General features: G+C 44.6%; 1 protein-coding gene across 2 annotated transcripts in view; it reads right to left on the bottom strand.

Annotated features, from left to right (window-relative positions):
* The window catches only part of RAB6A (RAB6A, member RAS oncogene family), a 100,733-nt gene that overhangs the window by 6,443 nt on the left and 79,129 nt on the right, over positions 1–15,161 (bottom strand). The window contains exons 4-6 of one of the 2 annotated variants that reach the window (XM_019508171.1): positions 14,300–14,405; positions 12,089–12,200; positions 9,933–10,026 (exon numbers count right to left, since the gene is read on the bottom strand). In XM_019508171.1, the coding sequence (XP_019363716.1) occupies positions 9,933–10,026; positions 12,089–12,200; positions 14,300–14,405 (312 nt within the window). Of the gene's footprint in view, positions 1–9,932; positions 10,027–12,088; positions 12,201–14,124; positions 14,231–14,299; positions 14,406–15,161 lie in introns of both variants that reach the window. The other variant, XM_019508179.1, reaches the window with a different exon arrangement.

Raw genomic sequence — 15,161 nt, 5'->3', positions numbered from 1 at the left:
CCTTCAAGAGTAAATTGGATGCTTATCTTGCTGTGATCCTATGATCCTGCTTGCTTTGCCCTCCCCCTTGAATCTCAGGCTGAACTGCCCGTTAGCAGTAACTGGATCATGACAGCAAGGCTGGAGGTTTCCCTACATGCTGCTTTCTGCAGCTGAGAAACCACAGGAGCTATTAGCTAAAGATATGCAAGACTTGCTACATAAACTGACAAGAAATGTCTGAGCAGCCTAGGTTGTGACACTGGCCGTGTGAGGCACTGTCCCTTTGAAGGCATATCAGAGAGAAGAGTGGCATACTGGATAACACCGAGCTTGCAGCCATGCACTCCAGTGACCCAGTTTCCACAGGGAGCTAAAGGACAGAGAGAGCTGCTTTTAGATGCTTGGGTTATCTGGTTTGCATTGTGAATTTAGGCCCAGATGTGCAATGTATTCAGGCACCTAAACTGCCCTTGCGCATCCCGCTGTTAGCATCTGTATGGAAAAGCCACTGAAATCAGTACGACTGCTGGCACGGCCACCTATCCACGTGCAGCCCAAAGTTAAGCAAGAAGAGCCCTTTGGGTCAGTCACGTGTGGCTTTAATCTTTCGAGCATGGGGCTACACACTGCATAGGGCTTAGCCTCGTCTGTCCATTTGTTATCACTCTCTGGTACTGAGCAACAGACTACACATGACGTCAAGACAACAAAGCATTCCCCACCTCACGCTAAGCACTAGCACGTCCTTGGTCTAGATGCCCTGAAATCCCCACCGTGCATGTGCATTCACTGCAAAGAAACCTGTTTTATCCAGGCCAAGTCAGGCAAAGATGGCTTCCGTTCCAGCGTGGGCTGCATTTAAATGGAAGCAGAGGCTTGCATTGGAAAAACAGTGTCCCGTGTGCCTGAACCACGCAGAAGCAGGTTTTGGAGCAAGTTTAACAGAATTCCCTAGACAAACTGAGAGCAGTCGTGGACAAAGCATGTCAATGTTTCTGAGGATAAGTACCATTTATCAACACTGCCAGTGGGAATGGGATCCAAAAAGAACGACTGTTCCTCCCCAGTGTGGTAAGGAGGCTGGAAGGACTTTGCTGTCCAGCACCAAAGTGATATACGTTAGGCAAAGAGTAAAGCTCTGCTTTTAGCAAGTGGGAGTCCTTGAATCAAAGCATCCAGCCAGGCGACCACTCTCATGACTGCCAGCGAACTTCCTTCTGAACTCGGCTAGAGAAAAAGAACAAATCTCCAGCTCATTTCTCCTTCTAGTTCAAAAATGCTCTTGTGAGCATCCTTCCTTGCCAAGCACTTGGCCTGGCTAGGAAGGATGAAGTCTGGGTGAGAAAGTCTCTGAGTCCCCAGAACCATCTCTCGTCTCTCTTTCAGGGCTGGCAGGATATTTTTTGCCATCCAGTCCCAGCTATTCAGGGGTTGTGGCTTGGCCAATCCCATCATTTATTTACTTTTTACACTGAGTCTACTAAAAACCTTTCTTAAAAAAAAAAAAGGAGAGAAGAAAAATCAATCATCCTTCTGAAGATGCACAAGTATTTATAGCCAGTGATTCAAGAAACTAATTAGGCTCCCATCTTCTCCGCCTCTAGCAGTCTTAGAAGTCTAGTATCATCTGTGTGCCCGGCTCCTCCAGAATCGCAATGCTTTCTTCTCCTTCAGCAGTGACCTTGAGACAAGCCACATATGGTCGCACATGCTACTGGCACTTTTTGAATCCACTGCTCTACCAAGTCTTTGCTCCTGCCAGTGTTTCTTTTACCTTTAACTACTCAACGCAATATGCTTCTTCAGTGGAGTCCTGCTAAACAAAGTCTCACATCACGTTGCTGCCTCTGGGACAAACCTCTGGATATTTGATGGAAACGCACTACTAGACAGAATTACGCAGGTCAGGACTGGTGTCTCATCGTCATGGTGACATCCAGTTCGAATACAGGCAGTCACAATCTTAAGGGTCTGCAAGTCTCTTATAGGTGCTGGATCATCTGTGAGAAGAGATGGCAGCCTCTGTTCCCTTGCAGCACCCACATGTGGCCCCTTCATTTCTATGTGCTTGTCCACACCACAGCTGTGGTATGGCCTGACTAGGATGGGTTTGCCCATGCATGGGTACACAGTGAGGCTGCTAGTCCCTGGTAGCAGCTTGCCAGAGATGGATACTTGACAGCAGACACAGCAATCAACAACTAGGGTTGGAGCGTTTCAGTAGGCATGATGTACTCAGGTCTGGCTTGGCCAGAACACGTTGCAGGGGTGGTTTGGACAAGCCCTACAGGTCCAGATCTCTGCTGAAAGACGGGCCTGCTAGCTTTACCATCTCCAATGCAGCAAATGCAAGAAGCTTGAATAGTCCAAACTTTAGACAAGAAACAGCTCCTCCCCACATCAATTTCCTTGCTTTGGAGATCTTGCTGTCTCGAAAGCACCAGAAACATTTATGGCGACTGTAAAGCTCAATGACAATCATTCCTCTCTCAGCCCCAGAAAGACCTTCCACTCAGAGAAGACGTGACAGAGGTGTCAAGAGAGGAGATGCTGGCACAGAATAGAAAAGCAACAAGTTACCAGCCAAGAGCATGCGAGGAATGCAATGAAATGGCTGAGCTGCTAACAAAGATATTTCTCAGCAATCACAACACTTAGCTACCAGACCAGTGGGCAGCAAAGTGATGGGGAGAGGAGCTGGCAGTCCCCAGGCCAAGCTCACCCCATGCAGAGGCGTTCACATTGTGAAAAACAGGTGTCAAGTGATATGCGAATAGAACGATCCTTTTACATACATAGTGCTGTTTTACTTGCAGTGCCATTAAGGGATTCCCAAATGGAGAACCCCATTCTCCTCCCACATAAAGCTCCCTCTACTGTTTAACTTAGACACACTCAATCTGCACCTCTTCTTGCCCCACCCATGTAACAGGTCAGAAATGTCTGCTGGCTGCAGCTTCTGGGCCACAACTCATGTTAGGGAAGAGACCTTCCTTGAGTCCCAAAATGGGCTTCTATGCCTAGAGGCAGAGCCCAGGTAACCACAAGTGATCTAAGCCCTGTTCCTCCATGGGAATTAAGCAAAACAAGTTCCTACACGAGCAGAATTAATTCTTGTCTGTTCCTCTGGGTTGCATGGGGCTAACCCTGTCATTCATCTTATTCCTGTCTGGGGAAGTTGGCCAGAACTGATACAGGCTCAAAAGAACTAAGAGACCTTTAAAAGAGCCTTGGGCAAAATCCCAGGCAAGGTGATGTTAAGAAGCTACAAGGTTAAAGGTAAATGTCTATGGCAGATTAGAAAATGATCAAGAGAAGAAAGAAGAAAAGATCTGTTTTCAACAAGCTAACGGATGGGCATAGTGGGGTACTTCAAGAATCCGCAGCTGGACCAGCATTTAGAGGATCAGCAATGATTTGGAGCACGACTGCCGAACTTCTGAGTGGCCAGGGGCTGCACATCCCCCAGGCTAAACGCTGCCGGGATGCCTCTCACTGCAGAGTGGGTACCCTTGTCAGTGGCCCCTCACCCTGCACATAGCACCATGTGTCCCATACTGCCCCAGGGCAGTGCCCTTGCCATCTGCTAGCATGGGGCCGTATATGACACACGGTACAGTATGGGACACTGAGCTGTGTGCCTGCCCCGCTGCACAGCATGCCAAGCTCCCCCCTCGCTGTACCATGCTGGCACACCGTGCGAAGCTCCCAGGTGCATCTCCTTGCTGTCTGGCATCAAAATCAGCCCATGAACTGTGCCACCTTGCCCTACACACCCAGGGGTGGGGACAGGCATTGAAACCCAGCAGAGGGAGCGGGAGCCTGAAGGAGCAGCAGCAGCAACTGGGATCAAGAGTTGAGGGGGTGCAGGTTAACCCCTTGGAGGCCATGTGCATTGTGTGGGCCAGCAGCTGAACAGCCTTGGTGTAGAGAATGAGAGAGAAGGGAAAATATGGATGCAGCAAAACTTACAGTAATGTACAACAGCTCAAAGATGTGCCTGCAAAGCAGTTACTATGAGGTACATGGGTATGGATCTGCCCCACATCAACTACTCTGTGGTGTCCCCCCTCTCCCACCCCACGTACTCTTGCCCTGCAGTGGAAGAAGGTTAAATCCTAGGAATTTAGGCTGGGTTCACTGAGGTTTCACCTTTGCCTTGCCCTACAGGCAAACCCCAGCAAACGCTGCCAGCTCTGCCAGACTGCTACAAGGCTGAGCAAACGTCCTCTGCTGACCTTTAGGACCTCAAAGTGGTTTTCAGCAGAAAGGAAGAATTATATTAGTGCAAAGCAGAAGTGCTTCCCTTGCCAGCGCAAGGCTGGCCCCTCCAGCACATTCCTTAACACTGAACGTCAAGGTCAGTCAGTTAAAATTAAGATTTTTCTTTCAAAAGAAAAGGAAAAAAAAAAAAAAATCAGTTGATGGGAACCAATTGGATTAGGGCATTTGAACCAAGCTGTTGACAGCAGGGATAAGTGTTTGAAAATGCAGTAATCCCCTTCTTTACATTATGGCCAGGAACAAAATTAAGCCTCTCACTCCATTTTCCCTCCTAAATAGTGGGAGTAATAAAAAAGGAAACTGGCAACTAAGGAAATCCACTTTCCCTTTTATTAACCTTGGGGCTTATCAGCTGGAGCATGTGTGAATAAATCCAATTAGGGAACTTGATGGTGATGGCTAGAAAGCAGGGTTGTACGCAGGGGCCTCAGTCCTTCACAGTATCTTCTGTTCCTACAGCAAGATAACCGACTCTGCCAGACTGAAACATTTCACAGGCAGCTGCATACACGGGGGGAGTATCCATGCCCTTCTGAAGGCAGGGAGAGAAATGCCAGGGCATGAAAGAGCAATGGGCATGACAAAAATCTTTTACCTAATACTGCTCTCCCATTTTACCTTCCTGGGTCCTCCACCCCTAGCTCTGACCTAGCTCTTCTATGGCACAAGCAAGCCCCAGCCCCTTGACACTTCAGTCACCTGGCTTCCCCTGCTCTCCCTGCCCTGTGACAGCTGAGCAGTCACTAACAGGATATGGACAAATCCTACTGTACACTGTATCCTATCCTAATGTCCATTGGTTTTGTTACCAGTGAGCTTTTTACTTGGATCAGGAATAGACAGACAGGGCAGCTATCCCAGGGTAGCTCCCAGTAGGTGGTTATTGCTCTCTTATCACTGGGGAGCAGGTATTAGCTGATTAACCTTTAGCAAACAGCTACCTCGACGGACGAGAAGCGATGGCACAAAATGTTGCAACTTACCCCCCATAGAGGTTCACCCCCATTCTCTCAGGGGTGCTTCACTGCTGGATTTAGTGGAACATAAGCAGTGTTGGGGTCTCTAGGTAGCACTTCCTTTAGACCTTGGTCTCAACCCTTTCTGCCTGTGACATCCCCTCTCCCTTCTAGCCCATTCAGCCATATGGGAAGGGCAGGGAAGTCAGTGCCCAGGTTGAGAGCCTGTGTGATAATCTGTTGCCTCAGTGCTGCAGGGACCAGAAAAGAATGGTTTTCCCTGGTCCTGCTTCTTGGGCACAGCGGTATGATTCAGAGGGCAATTCCTCCCCATCGAACAAACAAAAATGAAGGGATGGTAGCAAGGGCCAAGCTGCTGGACTCTGCCAGCTCTGTAGACTAGGCTGCTGCCCTTAAACCCCAGCCATGAGAAACCCTTCTTGCCAAATACCACATCAACCAATGCCACATTCAGCCTGTAGTTCTTTCAGAACATAGGCAGAGTGCACCAGGTGGATGCTTTAAAGAGACCTCGCTCATGTATCCTAGGCATGAAACAGGCTAAGACTCAACAGAAAAACACCACAGGTCTGATAGGCAAAAGCAAGTCTCAAGACTAAGCCCTGCTTAGGGTCAACGAACAGATTAACTATTCTGCAAATCAAAGTTGCAATCATTCCTCCCCTCAGGCCTGAGCTCTCAAAGAGACCGAGGGACCTTTGCTGAACCGCCCTTACAGGAAATCCAGGACAGCACGAAGGAATCATTTCACTTTGATGCAATTATTTTAGAGGAGTGAGCATCCCCCTGCTGTTCACATGCTATTGGAAAGTCCATTCTCCAAGCCACAAGGCCTGGCAGCCCTCTTTTACAAGGCAAGAGTGTTAAACATAGAGGAACTGCATGCCCAGAGAAGGCTGTGCCTTTATCCAAGTTTCTCCCCCAGCCATAAGAGAAAGAATCTGTGCTGCAGGCTCACCTGCAGCTAAAAGGAGGGGACTTGTCCCATCAGCTGATTTGGGAGATCCCTCCTTCAGGAGAGCAACAAGGGAACAAGGAGACTTGAGATGGAACCACCAGGCTACTGGGAAAGCCTCTTGTATCCAGACCTCCAAGCTAGCATATCTGCCAGTCACAAGGCCTTCCCAAAGCCTGAAAGAACTAGGGTTATTTAGTCTGGAAAAGAGACAATTGAGGGGATTTGTAAGTCTTCAAATACCTGAAGGGCTATTGGAAAGAAGATGAAGATGAGCTTTTCTCTGTAACAGTAAGGGACAGGACTAGGAGCTTGGCCTCAAGCTGCAACATAAGAAAGTTAGGTTGGAGATTAGGAGAGACTTTGAGAGTGGTCAAGCACTGGAAGGGGCTACCTAGAAAAGTTGTGGTATCTCCATCCCTGGAAACTTTCAAGAGCAGGTTGGACAGACACTTGGCTGGGATGGTTTAGTTAGGGACAGTCCTGCCTTGAGCAGGGGGCTGGACTAGATGAACCCATTGAGTCCTTCTAGCCCTATTTTCCTATAATCCTAATGTACCATAAGGTGTGAGTGTTGCCACCTTAGAAGTCAGGGGTACTGAAAGCAAATGACTGAAAGATCTAATAATACAAGATTAGAGTTTCTACCTAGCTGAGGTTACCCACTGTTCCAGCAGAGCAATCTGCACTTTCTCCTACTCCAAAGGCAGAGCAGAGTATACAGATACTGGAAGATGACTCTTTGATAAGGGTGGATTGGAAACAGAGCTGTAGCCTGCCAGGCCTCTGCGACTGCCTAGATGGCTTCTGAAGGAGATCTTGACAACAAACCCAGAGCTGGAACAATGAAATTACAAGAGTCCAAACAGTGTGAAACATTTTGAGTAGAAAAAGAGCACTTCATATTGCTTAAATCGATGCACATAGGTACTATGCAACACCAAAACAGCATGCTATATAAGATGCTAAAGTCTGAATTTCTAATCCCAAAATGGACAAATGAATGATATGCCACTATTTTAAAAGTCCCCTATATTCTAAAGATTGATATTCAGCACTAAATGACCTGGATTTTTTTTTATATAAATGCATTTCACTTTATATAACCAAATGTAAAACAATTTGACACTTGAATCACCTTCCTGTAGGAAGATTAAGTTTGACAGTAATTATTCTGCAGAGCCAACACACAGCACTTTATTATGAACGGAAGTTATCAGTCAGAGGAAGGTCAAACTTGACTGCCTCCATTCATGTTGTCTTAGTAAAAACGGTGCTTTTTGCAGACCTAGGACTTATACCCATCACAAGTTTCCCCACTTTGTTTAGAGAAGAATTTCTGTTTGCACCAAAGGAAAATAATCCAAGATTATTTGACAAAAAGCAGCACAGAAAATGGAGAAGCAGGTGATTAACTGAAGAGTCTTTTCTACGGAGACTATGGTAGCAGGTACTGATTAGACTGGAGAAAAACAGAAATTGCAGGAAGGTTCTTTCACAGAATTGGAAAAGCAGCTTTAAAAAAGACCCTAAAAATTGAAATCTGTCTTTGATCAAAACCCACCGAAGGAAAATCCATCCTCCAGTTGTCAAATGATCTCTATGGGCATCTTTGGTCTTAGGGGATGGCGCACAAACAAAATACAAGGTTAGCAAGGGCATGAATTTATAGGTCCCCACTGGTAACTGCCTGTGTGCACGTTCTTACCAGTGATGAGTGGAGTAACTTGCCCCTCAATAACAGTGGAGATACAGCATACAAGAAGCTGAAGTTTGTCTTTAAGACATTAAATGAAATGGATCTACCATTCCAGTACAATCAGCTATATGATCATTGTGGTGTGGTCAGTATAAGAGCACTGTTTGATTCACTACACCACTCACATTTTATGTCAAGATGAAACTTAGATATATCATAAGTCTCCTGCCAGCACGATCCTCTAAACTACTGTCTGCATTGAGGACCCAGCTTGTAACTGGCCAGCTGTCCCCTTCCTAGGTGTGGTGAGCATATATTATCCAATAATTTCTTTGTCAGAGGAACAGCAGGCCATTGGTGGCACCTTGTCTCCCCAGCTTTGATCTGTGGTATGATGCATCTGGTTGGTTAGCACAGGGGGCACCTATACACATGCAGTGAGGCTGCTTGGACATGCTATAATTACAGCACGTTGGAGCAAACCTGATTAAGCAAGTCTGCTGCAGCACGGTAATTGCTGCACTCCAGACTCCAGCATCATGTGTATTAACTTACCTGCACTGGAAAAATGGTCGCGGGGGAGCTTTAACTAAAGCTCGTTCAACAAGCTTTAGGTTAAAGCATGCCCACTGCCATTTTTCAGTGCACGGGTGCTGATGCACGAGACGCTCTGGCCGCTTTGCTTAAAGGGCTGCACCCCCCACCCCCAAAAGCCCAGGATGTCTTGTAGCTGTAGTGTATTAGGTGATCCTTCATACATGTTAGGAGTGGAGAAGTGTTAGGACTCTGGGTAAATGCTTTCCAGTGCAGGGGACTCGGTTTAAAGGCTTAGGAATGGTTGTTTGGAATGGTTTAGCTGGGGCTGGCTCCTGCCTTGAGCAGGAGGTTGGACTAGATACCCCTGCCAGCCCTGCTTTTCTGTGATTCATTGTTCCTTCCAGTCCCTACACCATTCCAGCCAACACTCAAAACAGCATCAGCTGGGTTTTGAAGCCTGGACAGAACCTCCCCTTCATTAGAGAAGAACTCTGGCCTGGTCCCACTCCAAAAAGTGGTCATGTATAGAAATATGCAGTCACTACCATTCTTCACAAACAGTGAAAACAACCTGCGTAGCTCATCCTATATAAGCACTACACTGTGCTCACTTGATTCCAGCACCATCTCCAAGCCCTAGTTAGAAATCAAGCTCTGGCTGGAGAATACAGCTTGGTATCTCCTGAATTTTCATTTAAATGCATTTTCTCTTCACAAGGCCTTATGAACTGTGGGCTTTCAGACTTAGCACCGGGCTTAATTTGCTTTATGCTCCAAGTTGACTGCCCAATTAAGATACGTGAGAACTAGCTGCTGTTTGACATACTGGGGGCACTTCGTAGCTGAAGTATTAGTTTGGCAGTAGTACCACCTACTAATTAGTAGTACAGTGGGCATTAAAAGCATCATTTGACAGTTTGGTTTTTAATGAGCTACATCCCATCTTGCAACAAACTCAACATTGCTGTGGCTGCAGCAGATCAAAAGCTGCTACATCAGACTGCCCAACTGGGAGGTCTTCCAGTAGATTTTCCTCTATCCAGCTGCAGGAAAAGGAGAAATTTTCCAGAAACATCTACATTTACAGGCCCTTGCAAATAACTGCACAACATTTAAGCCACACTGGGAAACACTGTTAAGTCTGGCTGGCTTGGGCAAGGTCACACAGCCAACTAGTAGTGCAGTCACAGGACCCAAAGTCCTAGCCATCATAAGCTGTAATGCTAGCCTTAGAGCAACCAGACTCTGGGAACAAACAGTTTCAAGCCCAGATTCTTCCTTCTGCCCTGAGATTTACCACTTCCCCTCCTGCCTGCTCTGCCGCAAATTACCATTTCAAACTGAAGACTTATCTGCTGAACATGGAACGGAGAATACATGTCCCAGTGTACTTGAGCAGGCTACTCTATTCCCACGGCCAAGGAGTGCTCTATGTTCTGGTTGATCATGCAGAGAACAAGCACTGTAGCTTAACATACACTGGCCGGTGGTCACTTACCTGTTTTACATTGTATCCTGCTTTTGCACTAGTTTCGATGAACATTACATTCAGCTCTTTGGCTTTTCTTTCTCCTTCCTCAATGGACACTTGCCTGGGGAAGATAACATGGCATTAGATGCAAAGAAGCAAACAAAAGCAAAAAACCCACCCCTACCCCCGCACCAGTTATCCACTACAGGCATACCTCGTTTTATTGCGCTTCGCTTTATTGCGCTTTGCAGATATTGCATTTTTTTTTACAAATTGAAGGTTTGTGGCAACCCTGCGTCGAGCAAGTCTATAGGCGCCATTTTTCCATCGGTGCCATTTTTCCAACAGCATTTGCTCACTTCGTGTCTCTGTGTCATGTTTTGGTAATTCTCACAATATTTCAAACTTTTTCGTTATTATTATTATATTTGTTATGGTGATCTGTGATCTTTGATGTTACTATTGTAATTGTTTTGGGGCGCCACGAACCGCGCCCATATAAGACGGCGAACTTAATCGATAAATGTTGCGTGTGTTCTGACTGCTCCACCAACCGGCCGCTCCCCCATCTCTCTCCCTCTCCTTGGGCCTCCCTATTCCCTATGACACAACAATATTGAAATTAGGCCAATTAATAACCCTACAATGGCCTCTAAGTGTTCAAGTGAAAGAAAGAGTCGCACGTCTCTCACTTTAAATCAAAAGCTAGAAATGATTAAGCTTAGCGAGGAAGGCATGTTGAAAGCCAAGACAGGCCAAAAGCTAGGCCTCTTGCGCCAAACAGTTAGGTATGTACATTGTTTTTTTAGACATAATGCTATTGCACACTTAATAGACTACAGTATAGTGTAAACATAACTTTTATATGCACTGGGAAACCAAAAAATTCATGTGACTCGCTTTATTGCGGTGGTCTTGAACCAAACCTGCAATATCTTCGAGGTATGCCTGTATATGCAACCAACAGATACTCAAGCTGGCTGAGGACAGCTACCACTGTAAGAATTGCACTATACTTGAACACGAGTTGGGTTTCTATACACCTAGTTCAAAATGGCAGACAGTAGGGCAGGGTGGCACCTCAGAGACTTACTGCTTTTGAGAGGCACGGGCTTTTGTAGACAACAACCTACTTCACTGGATGTTACAAAAGCATCAGTTCAAAATAGCAACTCTCAGCTCTTTGATGACAAAGTTAGGATGGTTGCTGGCTGCTGAAGTCCCTTGCCAGGAAACTATACTTAAACGTCTTGATCAGTTCTCTTTTATGGGTTACTCTAATGAGCAATGTTTAGCAAAGCCCTACTATATTAGGTTTTCAAGCTATTATAAGCATTGGCAGATCAGTTTTGAACATCCACGCTCAGTCAACGTAACAGCAAAAGACTTTGTTTCAAGGGGCAAAGGGAATCTACACCAACATGCTAAGGCACTCAACACATCCAACCTGACAGCTTTGCCCTGGGCCCAAGCTTACAACATATGCCATTATGATACAGGGCAAACTGTTGTCAGGATATTTAGTTTTTAGCCCAGTCCAAAGATACAATAACGGTATGTTCTTAAGGGTACTACCATTAAGTTGCCATGTCTTAATAAAGAAGAAATACATCTGCTTACACTGTGAACAACAGGTAATAATGTTTAAATACCAGTACAAAAGTCACAAGCATTTGATATTAGCGTGGACAAAAATTCCACTCAACTTACAGTTGTAGTCACTCAATTCAAGAGAAATTGCTCCTTCAAATAAAGACCCAAGCCAAGTGTGGACTTCAAGTGTCATGATGTTTAATGGGGTACAAGATCATTTAAACTCAATGGTGTTCAATCCAGATTATTACATTGGAGCAGTAATAACCTAGCGTACTGATCGTTGCTGATGCTGCTTGTTATTTTTTTATTTCGCTCAACTTAAAATCCTTTCCCTGAAAATGCTCATTCTGTTTTTTCCTTCAAAATGCAATACTGTGCGCTCACAATCAAGACAAAAAGAAGTTTAATGTTTTAATTAAAATTTAAGAAGTTCAAGACCGTTTCTATTCATCTCATCTTTGATATAAATCTAAGCAAATTAAATTTTAGATGAAAAATGTGCTTAAAAAAAAAAGCTCTCTGAGAAAAAAACTGCAGCAGACTGGCCATACAAGTCAAAAACATGAAAAGTGAGTTATTTGCCATACCTCTTATCCGCTAGATCTGTTTTATTTCCCACTAGCATAATGATGACATCACTGCCCCGTTCCGTTCTGACATCATCAATCCATTTTGTGGTTTGCTGGAATGAGTTTACATCTAGCAAGAAACAGGACAATGGGATGGGTGTCACTGCAAACAGTCTTTCCAGATCACCATTAACATGTGTTCGTAAGTCTTCATGTTCCCTGGAACTGGCTTGTTAAAACTATGACAAATCACTGATTGAAAATCCTGACTGCAGCCAACCTAGTGGGAATTTTATCACTGGTTTCAAGGGGGGAAGGATTTCACTCTTTGCCTTTAAATGCACCTGTAACAAAACTTAATTCAATTATGTGTGGCCTTTAATTGAGGGCATAACCTAAAAAGATTTTACCACAGTTTTAATAGCAGTTTCCATTTCTTTGTAACACAGAACACATCTTGTGTGTAAAATGGGGAGTCGGAAAACACTGTCATTTGCTCTAATCTCCTTATGACTTAAATATCAAAAGTAAGCATTGGCAGCAGGAGATCCTTACAGCATCTTGGCTTTTTGCAAGCATTTAACAGCAATTATGCACTTTGGGTTGGTTAATCATTTTGCAATCCCTGGTTTTTTGTTTGTTCTCTTAGGAATATTTGGGTTGGGTAATTACCAACAACTTTTTCCTTGAACACCAACCTCAAAAGAATTTCAGAATTATTTGCATCACACTAAAAACATAAATAAAGCTTAACCTGTCCTTTGGCACTTTATATTTGCTAAAAAATCCTCTCTTTTAGGATTCTAGCAGCTTTGGTAAAATAAATATTTAAAGCTATAAAGCAAGATTTTTAGGAACTAGGCTTTAACTACTGATGCACCATAACCTTGTTTGCAACACTGTGTTCCAGGGGAAAGGCGAATTGCATGGCAGCTGTCATTAAAGAGTTCCTATTGCAAAGGAATCTGAGATGCCAGTGGCTTTTCTTAGGCTTAAACAGGCAGATCCCTGCTGCAATTCTTGGCAAGTGTAGTTTTATTAATGGCTTAAACTGTAGAGTGAACATACTGCAGGTCTTTGCCAGTTAAGAGTCAGGCACTGGCCAACACCATAAAGCTTTGCTTTAGTACTTAGGAGTGTTGGACCCATCAGGTCAGTAGAAATCTAAAGTTCAGAGCTAACCTGCAATTTTAGCTTAATTGAGAAAAAAAAAAAGTTTGCTTACGACAATTTAAGTAAGTTTATAGCTAAAAAAAACCTTAATTCCTGCCATATTGTTTTAGTACTTATCCTTTTTATTCATAAGCCCATTTTGCATTTGTGTCGATTAAGACTATTTCACTCGGTCACTACCCAGTGAAAAAAATAAAGAATGTCTGAAAGTTGAAATTTCTCCCATAACAAAGTTAGGGCTCTTCAGAAATTAAATTTATTAATTTATTACACTTCCATGGGCCTCTAACCCAGTCTTGGGGGTGGAGGAAGCAGTAACATTTTAGTCCTCAAAAACGTACGTACCTTAGTAAAGAATGAAAGAGCAAATTGTTAAAAAAAAGGGCAGAGACTTAGTCATGGAGCTTTACAAACTGTAACATGAAGGTGACCGATTAGAATGGAGATGAAAACATACATCCTTCCCCAGCCCGGGCCCGCATTTTGGGCAGAATGGAGCGAAGCAAGCTGCAGCTAGCAGTGTGAAAGCTCCAACGTGGAAAGTTCAAAGCTGCATAGCCAGGTGCTTCAGGTGTTTGAGACCACATCAAAAGATAGAGGTGATAGCCCAAGAAGAGCCAGTAAAGCGCAACAAGGCCAGGCAGTGCTCAGGGCTTTAGATATGTGATAGGAAAGGGTTAAAACATTCTTATTGCATGAAGGTGGATTAGTCAGTCAATTTATTGCTGTTATCAGGTGCTTGGTTTAAACTAGACTATGGTATAGGAAACACCGCTCATGCCAGAATGAAGAAGGAGCACATGACTGTGACAGGGCATGCAAAGCCGGGTTAAGAGGATGAAAGAGCAGAGTATTAGAAATGCAGAATTCCCCCCACTCACTTGTGATATCATAAACAACAACTGCGACAGTGGAGTCACGAATGTAGCTAGGAATCAAGCTCCTGAACCGCTCTTGACCTGCTGTGTCCCATAATTGCAACCGTACCTAACAAAATCAGTCAAACAAGCAAGAAACATAAGAAAAAAAAGGTCAACCCCGGTGCAGTATACCTACTTGTGATATCGTAAACTACTACGGCGGCAGCCGAGTCGCGGATGTAACTGGGAATGAGGCTGCGGAACCGTTCCTGACCCGCAGTATCCCAGAGCTGCAACCTGATCTGTGGGGGGGTGGTGGGAGAAAATTAAAGAAAAAGCCAAAACTGCCACTAAAAATAAAAGAATAAAGAAACTTTATTGTCTTTTTTCTTTTTTTAAAAAAAAAAGCTAAATAAAAATATAAAAGTCATGCAGCAGATTGTTTGGGGGCTGGGGGTAGAAGCCATCTCCCCCACCATGCCCTGGCTCCAGCAATAGCTAAATCAGTAGGTTCTCTCATCTAGAAAGATGCTTGGCTTTGCTTGGATTCCCTCCCCAGGTCCAGAGGGCAGGGAATGCAACTGCTCCCTTCTCAGGGTGGGAAAATCCAAGGTAAATTTGAGGTAGATGCTAGCCTATGGAAGCCGTTCGTGGTTTGCTACCATTTTCCCTGCCACCAGGGCACAAGGGGTCACCTCTGGAGGCCTGTAGGGCAGGTGGGGGTTGGAAGAATCGGACTGAAGGCCACTTCTCACTGAGTCTTTCTTTAGCTGCTGTCAAGCCATTGGAGCAGCTGATAATGTGCTTTTTTCCAAAGAGGAAAAATGCTAGATATTAAGCCACCAAAAAAAGAGGTTTAGCAGCAATGCAAAGGAACGCTTTGGGAATCACACACGCAGCCAGAGCAAGCTGAAATTTCTTACCATCCAGTTCCTAAAAACAATATGCAAGATACTCTATAAACAACATACAGATCATATGGCAACGACATTCAAAGGCCTGAAATGCCTTTTTTTTTTTTTCTGTCTTTTCTTTTTTTTTTTTTTTTTTAAAAAAAC

The sequence above is a fragment of the Gavialis gangeticus genome, unplaced genomic scaffold (genome assembly GCF_001723915.1).
Source record: "Gavialis gangeticus isolate Ggan-Ray unplaced genomic scaffold, GavGan_comp1, whole genome shotgun sequence".
Classification (NCBI taxonomy): Eukaryota; Metazoa; Chordata; order Crocodylia; family Gavialidae; genus Gavialis; species Gavialis gangeticus.
The sequence above is the reverse complement of the archived record's forward strand: the minus strand, read 5'-3'. Positions and strand labels throughout refer to the sequence as shown.